A 14,994-nucleotide genomic window follows, 5' to 3' on the forward strand; every position below is an offset into this window, starting at 1 on the left:
ACTCCCATCCAGGTCACGGCACCAAATGTAATCGGTCCTACTTGACCCTCTCTGAACTGATGTCTCAGCCATGGGAGGCAGGCATGCTAACAAGAACACTAAAAACCACAGTCTCTAACACGCCGCTTGGGTCCAGGGGAGTGAGGTTTTACCTGCACAGCTCTTTACTAGCTTGCTTCTGTTACACTCACCCCCCTGAACCTTACTCCCATCCGGGTCACGGCACCAAATGTAACCTGTCCTGCTCAACCCACTCCGAACTGGAATCTTGGGCATGAGAGGCAGGTGTGCTAACAAGAACACTAAAGACCGCAGTCTCTAGTGTGCCTCTTGAGATCAGGGTAGTGAAATTTTAACTGCACAGCTCTTACTAACTCGCTTCTGTTACACTCACCCCCCTAAACCTCACTCCCATCCATCCGGGTCACGGCACCAAATGTAATCTGTCCTGCTTGACCCTCTTTGAACCGGCGTCTCAGCCATGAGAGGCAAGCCCTAACAAGGACACTAGAGACCGCAGTCTGTAGCATGCCTCTTGAGATCAGAGTAGTGAGGTTTTAACTGCACAGCTCCTACTAACTCGCTTCCATTAAACTAAACCCCACTAAACCTTACTCCTATCCGGGTCATGGCACCAAATGTAACCGGTCCTACTCGACCTGCTCCAAGCAGGATACAAACTTCTCCAGCCTAGGAGGTGGGCGCGCTAACAAGGATGTTAAAGATCGGCCCTTAGGGTCCACTTAAAGTCTCTAGCATCAGTCATTTAACTCCTCTTGAGGCCTACTCTGCTCTGATTGGTTAGATGGCCCAGTCTGTTGGGATTAGTCGATCGCTTACAGAGTGTGTCAGAAACGAAAAGCCAATTACATATCACATATCAATTCCAGCGTGAGTTTGCATCCATTTGAAGTGCATGCAAAGTGAATCTGCAGCGCTGAAAACAGCATCTTCTCAACATGTCGACAACACAAGCCAAACTCTCCTCAGCTACAACTACAGTGTTTGAGGGTGGGTCAAATTAGACGTTGTTCACGGGCAGCCAATGAATACAATAGTCTGGCATTATGCAAATTTGTTACATCGTTACGTAGGTATGTAACAGGAAGTGAGACTGGAAAATAATATCTTTAATATCTCATGCAAATAATATTAACATTAAAAAAAAAAAATCATAATACTTAACCAACAACTGACAATCAACAAATGACAAATAACATGGCTGGCACACGACTAAACCCTTATCAAAACTGGTTTTCTTTCAGGTAAAAGTGCATCGATATTTGTATAGGCCACTGGCAAGCTCTGTTTATTTGTTTTTTTCATGCAGGTACATTGATAATACAATTTACCTTCATTCATGTCCCATGGTGTTTATATAGCTAGTGCTAGACAGGCAACAATCAAAGCCATCTATATAAGTGCTACACTTTGAATTCTTCCTAAATACTTTTGAATTCATTTGTTTATTGGATCTGTGAATGTCTATACATTAAGTTTATTATTAAATATTTGAAATGAGAACAGACTGCTTTTTACATTAGCGAGTAAGAGTGTCAGCTGTGTTCAATTGTAACTTTACATCTGTAGCCTACAGAAACAATATCTGATTAATCTGAAGCATATAAAAGCAGTGGTAAGAAAGCTCCACTAACACCATGAAAGGTTCACCTCCTGTGAACTTGCCCTAATTTACAATGCCGTGTAACCTCAGAGGAACTCTCCAACTGTTATGCAATGATTCAGAAACTCGACTACGCTCACGGAGTGTATCAGATATGTAGCGTGTGTTATAAGCGTGTGGCAATACAGGCTATGTCACATAGTGCTCAGCTTCTGCTCAGCATGTTGTCGTTTTTCTGGAGAAACGGAGTGGAGACACCGGAGCCGCTTAAAGCAGACGTGACAGGTAAAGTTTCTGTAGTGAACATTTTCATGTCAAGTGTTGACTCCTCCATACGTTAGCCGTCCGTGTATCTTTTGGTCATTCGTTTTTTTTTTTATTTAACATTGAAATCGGAAAATGAAAAAACGGCATCTTTTTCGTTTTTCATTTTTTTTTCAAACAAAACGAAAAACAAGATTTCGGCTTGATTTTTCGTTTTTCGTTCAGGGGTAGAAAATGAATAAACAACTTGAATATTTGTTCTCTACATGTGGGCGGGAATGAAACACCCCTTTCCGCTGATTGGTCAACCAAACATTAAACGGTGCCGTCATCAGTTCTTCCGCAGTTCAGCGCAGCAGAATAATAGTCCTTCGCTGCGATGGATTTAACGCGTTTATTGCAACTAACAGTTACATTTAATCTCTTTCTCATCAAACAGCCAGACTAACGAATGACTTGAGACACCAATCGAGGCAGAGCCTAGACAAGGTTTTCTTCTGTGTGTCCATAAATTCGGCAACTTACGCGTGTTTATCTCAGAAATATTATCATTATCTCAGATATAATAATTTACTAAGCACTCACAACTACCCAATAGCCAACACCTTTGGCACACTGTCTGTTTTATTATTGCTAACCACCTATCAAAATCTGTGTGGCAATGCTGCGCGACTCACGGGACAGACAGAGATATAGTGAAGCCCAGACCAGTATCAATTTAAGTCATCATACATAGATGGCATAACTTTTTTTTGAGATTTGGACAATGGAGGAACTTGAATAATATGACAGATATGAAAAGAAATGCCATCGTACCGTAGTTAATGTTCACAGCACATCTATTATAGTTCTATTATGATTTTATTCATACAACAGATGGATATCATAATGCCGTTATCCCACAGAATGTTTCAGTGATTGACTTAAGGTGAACTTGTTTGAGTTATATGAATAAAACCCTGAAATAAGACTTTGTACAATAAACCAGAGATGTAAGGTTTTCATATTTAATGCCATCTACCAGTGTAAGAAATTAACTTTCCCATATGGGACAAATGATTTTCATTTTTTTTTTTAACCTTTATATATAATTTCTTTCCTAATCTTATTAAATATGTATGCTATCTATAATGTTAAATTCTTAAATGTAGTCAAATAAATTAGAATAATGTGACACTATAGGCTGTTATCAATTAAATCAGTATCAAGCAACTGCATGATGCTTTCAGATGCAGCTACTTGGTCACCGTGATTTTGCCAAGTAAGACATGTTCATGGATCAACATATTTTGTTGATCCTGGAACAACATTCCAGTCTGAAAATTTAGTCTTAACCCTATTCCTACCTCTAAACCTAATCCTACCCATAAATTATCCCTAAAATCAGAGGGGAAAGATAGGTGAATAACATTGATGTAGAAGCACCTAACCCTGGTTGCAAGCCTAAACTTGACATAAACGGTAAACTTGTCCCTAAAATCTGATTGGTTGATTGGAATGTTGTTCCAGGATCAACAAAGATGTTGATCCAGGAACATGTCTTACTTGGCAAAAACACAGTGACCAGCTACTTACAGTAAATACATTTACACATTAATTACAACTGTATAATATAATGAGATTAATATTTTAATTTAATTTTTTATTCAGAAATATGAAATGACAAAATGAAATGATACTTGGATTATGAAAGTAGCCTAATATTGGCATTCATACCGGCGTGATGAATACGATCCTCAATTGGATGGAACTGAAATAAATACTTTTAATGTTGCGATCCTATTGGACTTATGATAGCAACCTGAATTGTAACAAAGCACTGTTGGCCAGAGGAGAACTGGCACCCCGACTAAGCCTGGTTTCTCCCAAGGTTTTTTTCTCCATTTTAACACCAATTTGCCACTTGTCTGCCACCTGATGTCACCTGATGGAGTTTGGGTTCCTTGCCGCTGTCGCCTCTGGCTTGCTTAGTTGGGGACACTTGACTTGTCATTTGATATTCAACAGTGCTTTGATCTGCCTGCATTGACACTATTCTTTAAGAGCTGCTGTGCAGCCAAATAATGTACCAGTTATCAATGTAAAGCTGCTTTGACACAATCTACATTGTAAAAAGCGCTATATAAATAAAGGTGACTTGACTTGACTTAATATTGCCACTAGGTGGCGGTAAGTCATTGTGTTAAGGAAGGAGTTACTTATTCATTCGTCGATTCGTTCAAAACGCTGATTCATTCAGGAATAAAATCAAGTGGCTGTCTATATTAATTAGTGATTGAATCATCGTCTATATTAATCGGTTGTTCAAAGACTCATTTATTCAGGAATGAAACAACTCTGTGTGCCTACTGCGAGTCAGTCGCTCAACGGTTCTGTGACTTTATTTGCTCTGGAAGTTTAGTTGGCAGAGAAAATAACCGTTCTGTATACCATCAGTTAGCCGGCCAATACTTAATATTAATTAAATAATCTCAGCGTATTGCCTAAAACAAAAGTTATGAATTCTGTGTATGATGACTTAAATTGGTACTGGTCTGGGCTTCACCATATCTCTGTGCTGTCCCGTGAGTCGCGCAGCATTGCCACACAGATTTTGATAGGTGGTCAGCAATAATAAACAGGCAGTGTGCCAAAGGTGTTGGCTATTAGGTAGTGCAGGTGCTAAGTAAATTGTTATTTCTGAGATAAACTAGTATAATGATAATAATATTTCTGAGATAAACACGCCTAAGTTGCAGAATTTATGGACACAGAATATGTCCACGATATGGTAGCCTATGTGTCAATTCATTCGTTAGTCTGGCTATTTGATGAGAAAGAGATAGAGATTAAGATTAAATGTAAATTTAAAAGAGATTAGTTGCAATAAACGTTGCAATCCATCGCAGCGAAGGACTATTAGGCCCCGTCCACACGGAGACGCACAAATTTTGTATCGGATAGGCGTTCGTCCACACGGACCCGGCGTTTTCGGAAGGTGAAACCGCTATTTTTTGAAACCGGGTCCCAGAGTGGATAAATCTGAAAACGCCGTCTTTGCGTTTTCGTGTGGACAGCCTATCCATTTTGTGAAACGATGTTGCCATCACCCCACGTGTCGACCCTAGTCAGACGCCGCTAACAGCACAAAACAACAATAGCAGACTCTAGATGCTTGTGTTCGTGCTGCAGAAGCTACTGAGCCAAAATAAACTGTTATTTCTAAGCTTTACTATAGTTTGTATACATCGCGTAAGATTTATGCGTATGTTCCAAGTCTTATTCGCTGTTATCTCTGTGGCAGAATTACAGCGCCACATACTGGTCTGGCATGTATACTACATCGTTTTGAGTCGTTTCAGTGGTTTCGTGTGGACGGAGATATTTCTTTAGACGAGGGAGAAAAAAAGATCGGATTGGGTAAGCTCCAGCTTCGTGTGGACCTAGCCTTATTCTGCTGCGCTGAACTGCGGAGACTGAAGGCACCTTATTTGGTTTGGCCAATCAGCGGAAAGGGGTGTTTCATTCCCGCCCACATGTAAAGATCAAATATTCAAGTTGTTTATTCATTTTCTACCCCTGAACGAAAAACGAAAAATCAAGCCGAATTCGTGTTTTTCGTTTTGTTTGAAAAAAAATGAAAAACAAAAAAAAGGTGCCGTTTTTTCATTTTCCGATTTCAATATTAAATCAAAAAACGAATGACCAAAAGATATACGGACCGCTTAGCTTATCAGCGAGAGCAATGGAAAACAAAGGGTTTTGATTCAGAAATGTTTGTGTGTGTTTTAAAAAATGCACATTTGTGAAAGAACTTTTACACTGGTTTTTCTACTACGGAACAGAAATGCGGCCATTTGTACTATTGACTCGTCGAGTCGTTCTTCTGTAGTGGATCTTTTCAATGAATCGGTTGAACCGGTTCACAAAACCCAAGTACGTTTCGCTCCAAAAATCAACTCACTGACTCATCCGAGAACCGCTCGAACATGACTAGACAGTAGCCTAATGATCTGACAACCAGTGAGTGAGCTGTAAAAGTATTTGGAGTGAATTTAGTGAAAAATAAGATACTTTAGCTGGGCAATAGTCAAATAGGCCTAGCTGAAATGTTACAAATAAAACGCAGGGTTACCAGAAATAGGTCTACAGTTTTTGTTGTTGTTGTTGTTGTTGTTTTTAAATATGTATAGATGTGGGGAAAATAGTTGGTTTTAATATAATTTTGTGACTCTGGACCACAAAACCAGTCATAAGGGTCAATTTTCAAAATTGAGATTTATACACCAGAAAAGCTTCTGAAAGCTGAATAAATAAGCTTTCCATTGATGTATGGTTTGTTAGGATAGGACTATATTTGGCCGAGATACAGCTATATAAATAAATTTGTGATCTGAGGGTGCGAAAAAATCAAAATATCAAAATATAAGTCCTTAGCAATGCATATTACTTACAAAAATAAATGTTTGATATATTTACAGTTGGAAAATTACAAAATATCTTCATAACATCATCTTTACTTAATATCCTAATGATTTTTGGCATACAAGAAAAATATAATAATAATAATTTTGACCCATACAATGTATTGTTGGCTATTGCTACAAATATACCCGTGCGACTTATGACTGGTTTTGTGGACCAGGGTCACAAATTTGCATCTCATTTAAACTTTTGTGGGCAAAAGCCATATGCAGATGTGCCTATATGGCTTTATTTGAACGTTTTAAATTCAGAAAATCTTACCTAGGCCTATTTTCTGTGGAAGCCACACATTTCATCTTAATTAAAATGTAAAAATAAATAATAATAATAAATAATAAAAACTTTTTAAAATTGCAATTCCAGGTGAAGAACTTCACTACCTATGATCCTGCAGAAAAATATCCACCAATCATAAAGTGCAACAGCCAGGTTCTATCAGTAAAAATGAAAATCCCATTCATTTTAATACTGATCTGAAAAAATAAACTTTTTTTGACAACTACCAACATTTAGGAAGACAAATGAAACAATATAAATTGAGGGACTTCTACTGAAAAACATGGCATAACTTATTTACTGTATAAAAATGTCACTTTTAGAAACATGCAATCAAATACTGATGTTGAAGGTTGCTTTGCAAAAGTGTAGGAAATTGGCATGAGGAAATAATCAGAAGATAAAACATTGTTTCTAGACTATTTAGTTCAAAATTTATTAAGTAAAAATTGTTTCCTCCCTGAATTGACGTAGATTTGCTGAACGCCTCATTGCACTACATTAACCTCAAAGGCCTTCTCGGGGTTCACACACTGAATTGTTTGCTTTTTTGTAGGCTCCATCCCACCATGGCTTCAGGGGACACTTTTGCGCAATGGACCTGGTCTGTTCTCAGTTGGTAACACTTCATACAAGCACTGGTTTGATGGGATGGCACTCATTCACAGTTTCACCTTTAAAGATGGTACGTCGGGTGGGCAAGAACCTTATGACATTTATGGAAAGTACTACACTGTTGCAAAAATTTCCAAGGTGCATGTGCCATTGTATTATATCTAGAAAAGTGTTTATAGAGTAGTGGATGCACCATAAACAATAAAACTGTCAAATTTTTCAGGGGATGTATTTTACAGGAGTAAATTCTTGAAGAGTGAAACGTTCAAAAAGAACACCGCTGCCAATAGGATCGTTGTGTCTGAGTTCGGGACCATGGTGTATCCAGATCCATGCAAGAATATATTCTCCAAGTAAGAAAGATAATTCCTTCTGGACCTTTTTAATTCTGTATTAAGAGTCCAAACAAAATGACCTAGTTAATTACAAATATTTCTTTACAGAGCCTTCAGTTACCTGCTGAACGCCATTCCGGATTTCACAGATAATAATCTCATTAACATCATAAGATATGGTGAAGATTATTACGCATCTTCAGAAGTCAACTACATTAACCAAATTGACCCTATGACACTCGACACGTTAGGAAGAGTGAGTAATTATTTTATTTGTTTGTTTTACCAACTGCATCTTAAGATCTTTTTGTTAAGTCACTACTGATAAATTGTCCTTTATTATCCTTTCAGACGAACTACAGAAACCATATCGCCATCAATTTGGCAACCGCACACCCTCACTATGATGATGAAGGGAACACGTATAACATGGGCACTGCCATTATGAACTTTGGCAGACCGAAATATGTTATTTTTAAAGTGCCCGCCAATGCCTCAGGTAACCTGGGAAATATATACCATTCCTTAGACCATGTTAAATTCTTAAGGCCCGTTCACAGCAAGTACGATAACTATAAAGATAACTATATTGGCGTCCCCATCCATTGCGCTGCAGTTTTCTCATTTGCCGCATCAAACGCTCAAGCTCTTCAAAGCAGGGTGAATTCTGATTGGCTGTCAATCATTCATCATCTGGAAAAAACTGTTCTGAAAGTGATTCCAATGATATTGTTCCTCTGTGCTGTTATCATTACAGTTGTGGTGTGGTGTGCTATTCTTTTACATTTACAACAGATTTAAAAACTATATCTGTATTGTTGTAGTTATCATCCTTGGTGTAAACGGGCCTTTAAGCTTGTTTTTGTTTTACGTCTTTAATTTTTTAAATGGTACCAAACTTTGTGACTTTTGTCGCACTTGTTATATGAACACGATTGAAACATGATTAGAAAAGATTAAATGGTCATTAAAAAATAGTAAAAAATATGAAAAAGTTCTGCAGCAATTTCTATATGTAAAGTTTCAGTTTATAAACATGGAAACAAAAAGAGGAATCCGCACACCAAACAAACTCAAAGTTCAAGGTTCATTGAAAAAGTGTCGAAGATAGTCCAAGATGGACTGAAATGTTTGCTCTTTGTTTTCTTCTCTCTATTTTTGTGCACAGTCACATATTTGTTAGTGCACTTTGGTATTTTGTTGTCATTTTATACGAGAATCTTCAGTAAAATATTTTTCAGTGGACCTTGAACTTTGAGTTTGTTTGGTATGCATTCTTCTTTTTATTTTTAATAAAATAATAGTCACACTTGTGATCTTTATGGTCAAAAAATGACCGGCATAGGAAACAATCTACAAAACAGCCACGATTAAGTAGTCTTCAATAATGTCTAAATATATATCCAAATGCAAAACCTGATAAAAGTAAGTAAATATGTCTGAATATACTCAGCTAGTGAATTCACAGACCTATATGTATATATACATATATATATATATATATATATATATATACAGTCAAACCAAAAATTATTCAGACATTTTTAATATATTTTTATTAGTGGGTGCAGGACACTATAGTTCAAGTATGTAAGTGAGGATAGCAAAATAAAGTAAACTGACATACAGTGGACTACCAGTAAAACTGATAAAATTTGGAACGAAAAATTATTGAGACACTTTGACCTGACCATGTTTTACTTAAGTGTTATCTGACATAATTAAGATTATTTTTTTTCTGACACAGTTTAACACAGTTTTTATATTTGTATTATTTTATATTGAAACAAATGGTGCTTAATTTCGAGGTAAATATTGTCTAGTAAAATGAAATGAAAATAGTCTAGTCATGAAATCCACTCAAAATATGAAATATTAAAGAATAAATATTATAGAGTCAATTAATTCATTCCATTAAAACAAACAAAAAAATGTTACGCTTACTGTCTTCAGTCTGTTTCAACAGCCAAGGATCACAAGTGTGTCCCCTAAGAGAGGTATACTATAGATTGGCCATATTTCAGAAAGAACACCTTCACAATGTATGCAATTCTTATTGCAGATAAAGGGAATAATAAGCCAGCCCTGAGGAAGGTGGAACAAGTTTGCTCCATTCCTTTCCGCTCCACCTTGTACCCAAGCTACTTCCACAGCTTTGGCATGACGGAGAACTACATTATCTTTGTGGAGCAGGCCTTCAAGCTGGATATCCTCAAACTGGCCACAGCTTACTTCAGAGATGTCAACTGGGGCAGTTGCCTGAAATTCGACAAAGATGACATTGTGAGCAAAACTTCTGCTTTGTTTTTTGCTTCACCATCTAAAATAGTACTTCATCCATTCATTTACATTCTTCAATAACTGCCCAGAATAGTCTAACAACTGTTGGTTTTGATCACCACATAGACACTGATCCATCTGGTCAATAGGAAGACTGGGAAAACTGTGAGCACGAAGTACTATGCAGACCCATTTGTGGTCTTCCATCACATCAATGCCTATGAGGAAGATGGCCATGTCGTCTTTGACCTGATTACATACCAGGACAGCAATCTGTACAATATGTTCTATATACACAACATGAAGCAAGATGTCGCCAAGTTTATAGAGACCAACAAGGACTTCTCTCGACCAACATGTCAGCGGTTTGTCCTTCCTCTCAACATAGACAAGGTAACACAGGAAATATAAAGTAAAAAAGGATTGAATTACATAGGCGTCATTCCGAAAAAAAAAATTCATTAGTCGTAGCAATGAATTGTAGCAAAAAAACTCTTCAGCATTTTTCTGTAAAAAATTATGAAGTGTCCCTTTAAGGCAAGTGACCACTCACTTGGCGACCATTTTGAAATGCCTCTCGGGCAGCCATTTCAGTTACAGGTACAGCTCCTATCTCTTTGATTGGGGAGACATCAAATTCTCCAAATTTGTTAACCAAGCTTACGATTAAATATCATATTTGAAATCACCAATGAAATCTGACAACAACTGTCTCATAAATTTTGTTTCAAAACACTCAAATCATGACGAAAAACTGCATTATTCAGGCTGGACCAGCCAATGTGCATGTGCAGTTATAAGCGCGCAACTCAGAACACTGACTGTTTCTAAAGCAACCGGAGCTTCTAAAGGCAGCTGCAGTGATGCAATGACTTTACCAATTGCCGATTGGCTCTTTTATTTAGAAGGCGGGACTTATTCCGCCATATTGTGCATTGCACTTTCTCCCATTCATAGTGAAATGAGTGCTCCATCTTTGCATACCTAAAGTCTTTAATTTGATTTGTCATAAGGCAACAAACCTTTTCTCTCATGATCTCAGGAAGCTCCACCAGACACCAACCTGGTCAAGCTGCAGGACACAACAGCCACAGCAGTGCTGCAGCAGGACGGCTCAATCTACTGCACGCCTGACACTGTTTTTGAGGGTGATTCCTAAGTTCAGAACTTGATCATTCTTTGATCTTTTTTTTTTTCTCTCATGTTGACTTATGTTTCTTGTATGATCACAGGTTTAGAATTACCAGGTATCAACTACAAATTCAATGGTAAGAAGTACAGGTACTTCTTTGGCACCAGGGTGGATTGGTCACCCTATCCAAGCAAGGTAAATATTTCTAGCATTTATTTAAACCTTGATTTGCCAGTTGAGCTATAAGACCACATTGACATTTTCTCTTGTTGTATAGATCGCAAAAGTGGACATAGTTACCAGGACACATAAAGTGTGGACAGAGGAGGAATGTTACCCATCCGAGCCAGTGTTTGTGGCATCTCCTGATGCTGTTGAAGAAGATGATGGTGAGTATTTTATGTATATTTTTTGCAAAATATGAATAATGTTTCTGCATAATGCAGAGTGAAAGAATAAAAGTTTTGAAAACAATTATCTAGTTCAGTCATGAAACTCTAGATGGCGCAGGTCCTTTACATGTAATGTGCTATCAATCATATCATTACCGCATGGCACAAGCTGATTGGCCTCTGCTGATCCTGCAGCCAATGAGATTTCTTGCTCAACATTTTAATAGTCTGGTTCAGTGTTTGCTGTAGGCTTGTCCTCATCAGAGTGCCTCTGAACCCCTCCACCACCCCCAGCTCCACCTGCCTAAATCTAATTTACACCAATCAGGCATAACATTATGAGCACTGACAGGTGACGTGAATAACACTGATTATCTCTTCATCACGGCACCTGTTAGTGGGTGGGATATATTAGGCAGCAAGTGAACATTTTGTCCTCAAAGCTGATGTGTTAGAAGCAGGAAAAATGGGCAAGCGTAAGGATTTGAGCGAGTTTGACAAGGGCCAAATTGTGATGGCTAGACGACTGGGTCAGAGCATCTCCAAAACTGCAGCTTTTGTGGGGTGTTCCCGGTCTGCAGTGGTCAGTATCTATCAAAAGTGCTCCAAGGAAGGAACAGTGGTGAACCGGCGACAGCGTCACGGGCGGCCAAGGCTCATTGATGCACGTGGGGAGCGAAGGCTGGCCCGTGTGGTCCGACCCAACAGACGAGCTACTGTAGAAGTTAATGCTGGTTCTGATAGAAAGGTGTCAGAATACACAGTGCATCACAGTTTGTTGCATATGGGGCTGCATGCTGACCCCTGTCCACCACCGAAAGAGCCAACAGTGGGCACGTGAGCATCAGAACTGGACCACGCAGCAATGGAAGAAGGTGACCTGGTCTGATGAATCACGTTTTCTTTTACATCACGTGGATGGCCGGGTGCGTGTGCATCGCTTACTTGGGAAACACATGGCACCAGGATGCACTATGGGAAGAAGGCAAGCCGGCGGAGGCAGTGTGATGCTTTGGGCAATGTTCTGCTGGGAAACCTTGGGTCCTGCCATCCATGTGGATGTTACTTTGACACGTACCACCTACCTAAGCATTGTTGCAGACCATGTACACCTTTTCATGGAAACTGTATTCCCTGGTGGCTGTGGCCTCTTTCAGCAGGATAACGCACCCTGCCACAAAGCAAAAATGGTTCAGGAATGGTTTGAGGAACACAACAACAAGTTTGAGGTGTTGACTTGGCCTCCAAATTCCCCAGATCTCAACCCAATCGAGTATCTGTGGGATGTGCTGAACAAATAAGTCTGATCCATGGAGGCCCCACCTTGAAACTTACAGGACTTAAAGGATCTGCTGCTAACATCTTGGTGCCAGGTACCACAGCACACCTTCAGGGGTCTAGTGGAGTCCATGCCTCGACGGGTCAGGGCTGTTTTGGCAGCAAAAGTGGGACCAACACAATATTAAGAAGGTGGTCATAATGTTATGCCTGATCGGTGTATTTATGTCTATTCATGCAGCAGCAGCATGTCTGGGTATCTATTAGCAGTAGCAAGACCATACTTGCTCTTTGGCAGCATCAGCATAACAGATTTGCGTTTTTAATCCAAAATACATTAATATGCTAAAACTATTCAGATTGTTGTCATGACTGAAATCTATTTGAATCAATTGCAAGTTTATTCTTCTGTGTTATTTGTGTGCAAGGCCTAAAACTAACTTTTTGCCACACCTGCCAATGGCCGGTGACTTTAATCATTATATTATTTTTTTTACCAGCCATGAAACATAGATTGATTAACGTTAAAAACACAGACAGCAGCAGGAATATTAGGCTGCTGTCACTTTAAGACGAATGCACGGATCCAATATACTGTTACACATGCGTTTTACTTCTCAACTGTTTTTATTGCACACAGAAAACTTCACACACAGTGCGCAAGTAACAAATTGAGTTCCCTTTCTTTCGTCTTCTTGAGCTTGAATATTCAAATTGGCAAGGCTTAAACTTTCGTGACGATGCAGCACTGGGCCATCAACTGTCTCGAGCATCGTTCACTTTCATGATCTCACAAATTACATTGTTAGAGTACATAAAATGTTACCTGCCAAATTGACACCGTTTCATATACTCACCATTCTGTTTGTGTGGCACATGAAGATGCTGCCAATAAGCCTACCATTACAATTAGGCAGCTCACTATAAAACAAAAGCTTTTGTTATTATGCTGTCTTGACACAACATAGAGTAAGTGATTTTTCTTAATTTTCAGGTATTATCCTGTCTTCTGTGGTTTCATTCAATCCCCAAAAGCCACCTTTCCTTGTGGTCCTGGACGCTAAGTCCTTTAAAGAGATTGCTCGCGCTACCATTGATGCTGCTATTCATATGGACCTGCATGGGCTTTTCATCCATGAGAAGTCTACCTAAAATGGACATTTATTAGAGTGGAGGATTTAAAGAATAATTCTTATTTGTTTATTTTTGTAAAAAAAAAAATATATACAAAATATAAAAAGAGAAATCAGTATATTATTACATTATTAAACATTCATATATTATTGTGAATTATATTTTTACAGACATTCTGTAAAAAAGTCTATTGTTACATTGTAACATGATTATATAAAATGATCTCTCCTTAATTGTTTGTGACAATTGAATGAATCTTAAGTGAAAAAAGCAGTAAATCTTGTAATTTATTTCTAATCTAGCCCTTTAATAAACCTGGCACTTTAAAAATATGTATTGTCTTGTCACAGAGTTAAAATGTTTCTCATTTGTAAGTCCCTTTGGATAAAAGCATCTGCTAAATGAATTATCAGTTTTATGATAATTTTATAGACATCATGTAAACATGCTATTGTGATGCATGCAATTTAAATGACTAATAAGATGATCTGTTCTTAACTGTTCATTGAGCTGTAATTTTGTGTATTGTGGTGCCATTGAAGAGAAATGTTTCTTTAGTACGGACTGTTCATTGCATCTTTTGAATTGTTTTCATGTTCATGTTTCATGTACAGTATTAGTCTCTATGCATTCTGATGAATATGTGCTTAATAACTTCACCTAATTTCTCTCATTTACTGAATACAGATCCTACATTGAAACTGGTTCTGTAATTTTCTATCAAAAACTTCATTTAAAAAAGTTTTGTTAAAATAAAAAACAGAAATATGACATTATAAATGAAATGTTGATGTATTTAGCTTCTGTATACTGAAAATTCACCACTGACCACCAACTACATTTAAATTCACTAATATAATATTCGAAATAAATATAAAAACATGACGTTTTATGTATATTTGACACACATTAGGACATTTTTCTTGTATATAAAAATAATGTAAACCTGTAAACTGAAGTTTTAATTATAGAAAGGCTTTAAATGCATTTTTAATATGTATTTTGTACAATAATATCACAGATTTGTACAACCTCAAGTGGTCTTTACAGAACAAGCACCATATTTCACATCCAGACTCGAACAGTCAGAAATAAAAGGCTATATTTTTGGTCTGTTACTTGTTTCTAAAGACAACACTGCCACCAAGTGACCAATCGTGAGTGTGATTATAGTTGATTATATATCAATGCAAGACATTA

General features: G+C 37.8%; 1 protein-coding gene across 2 annotated transcripts; it reads left to right on the top strand.

Annotated features, from left to right (window-relative positions):
• The first annotated feature begins 1,736 nt into the window (after nucleotides 1-1,736).
• On the top strand, nucleotides 1,737-14,351 carry bco1l (beta-carotene oxygenase 1, like). 2 transcript variants are annotated; one of them, XM_051901281.1, is made up of 11 exons: nucleotides 1,737-1,909; nucleotides 7,185-7,381; nucleotides 7,467-7,596; nucleotides 7,687-7,834; nucleotides 7,930-8,077; nucleotides 9,641-9,861; nucleotides 9,985-10,251; nucleotides 10,901-11,006; nucleotides 11,091-11,185; nucleotides 11,268-11,379; nucleotides 13,655-14,351. In XM_051901281.1, exons 3-11 carry the CDS (start codon nucleotides 7,559-7,561, stop codon nucleotides 13,810-13,812), a joined length of 1,293 nt encoding a protein of 430 aa, XP_051757241.1. In that variant the 5' UTR covers nucleotides 1,737-1,909; nucleotides 7,185-7,381; nucleotides 7,467-7,558; the 3' UTR covers nucleotides 13,813-14,351. The 2 variants fall into 2 exon arrangements, with proteins under 2 accessions (XP_051757241.1, XP_051757240.1); XM_051901280.1 differs by having other exon boundaries at nucleotides 7,185-7,313.
• The last annotated feature ends 643 nt before the right edge of the window (nucleotides 14,352-14,994 follow it).

Source organism: Ctenopharyngodon idella, chromosome 7, assembly GCF_019924925.1.
Source record: "Ctenopharyngodon idella isolate HZGC_01 chromosome 7, HZGC01, whole genome shotgun sequence".
In the NCBI taxonomy this organism is placed as follows: Eukaryota; Metazoa; Chordata; class Actinopteri; order Cypriniformes; family Xenocyprididae; genus Ctenopharyngodon; species Ctenopharyngodon idella.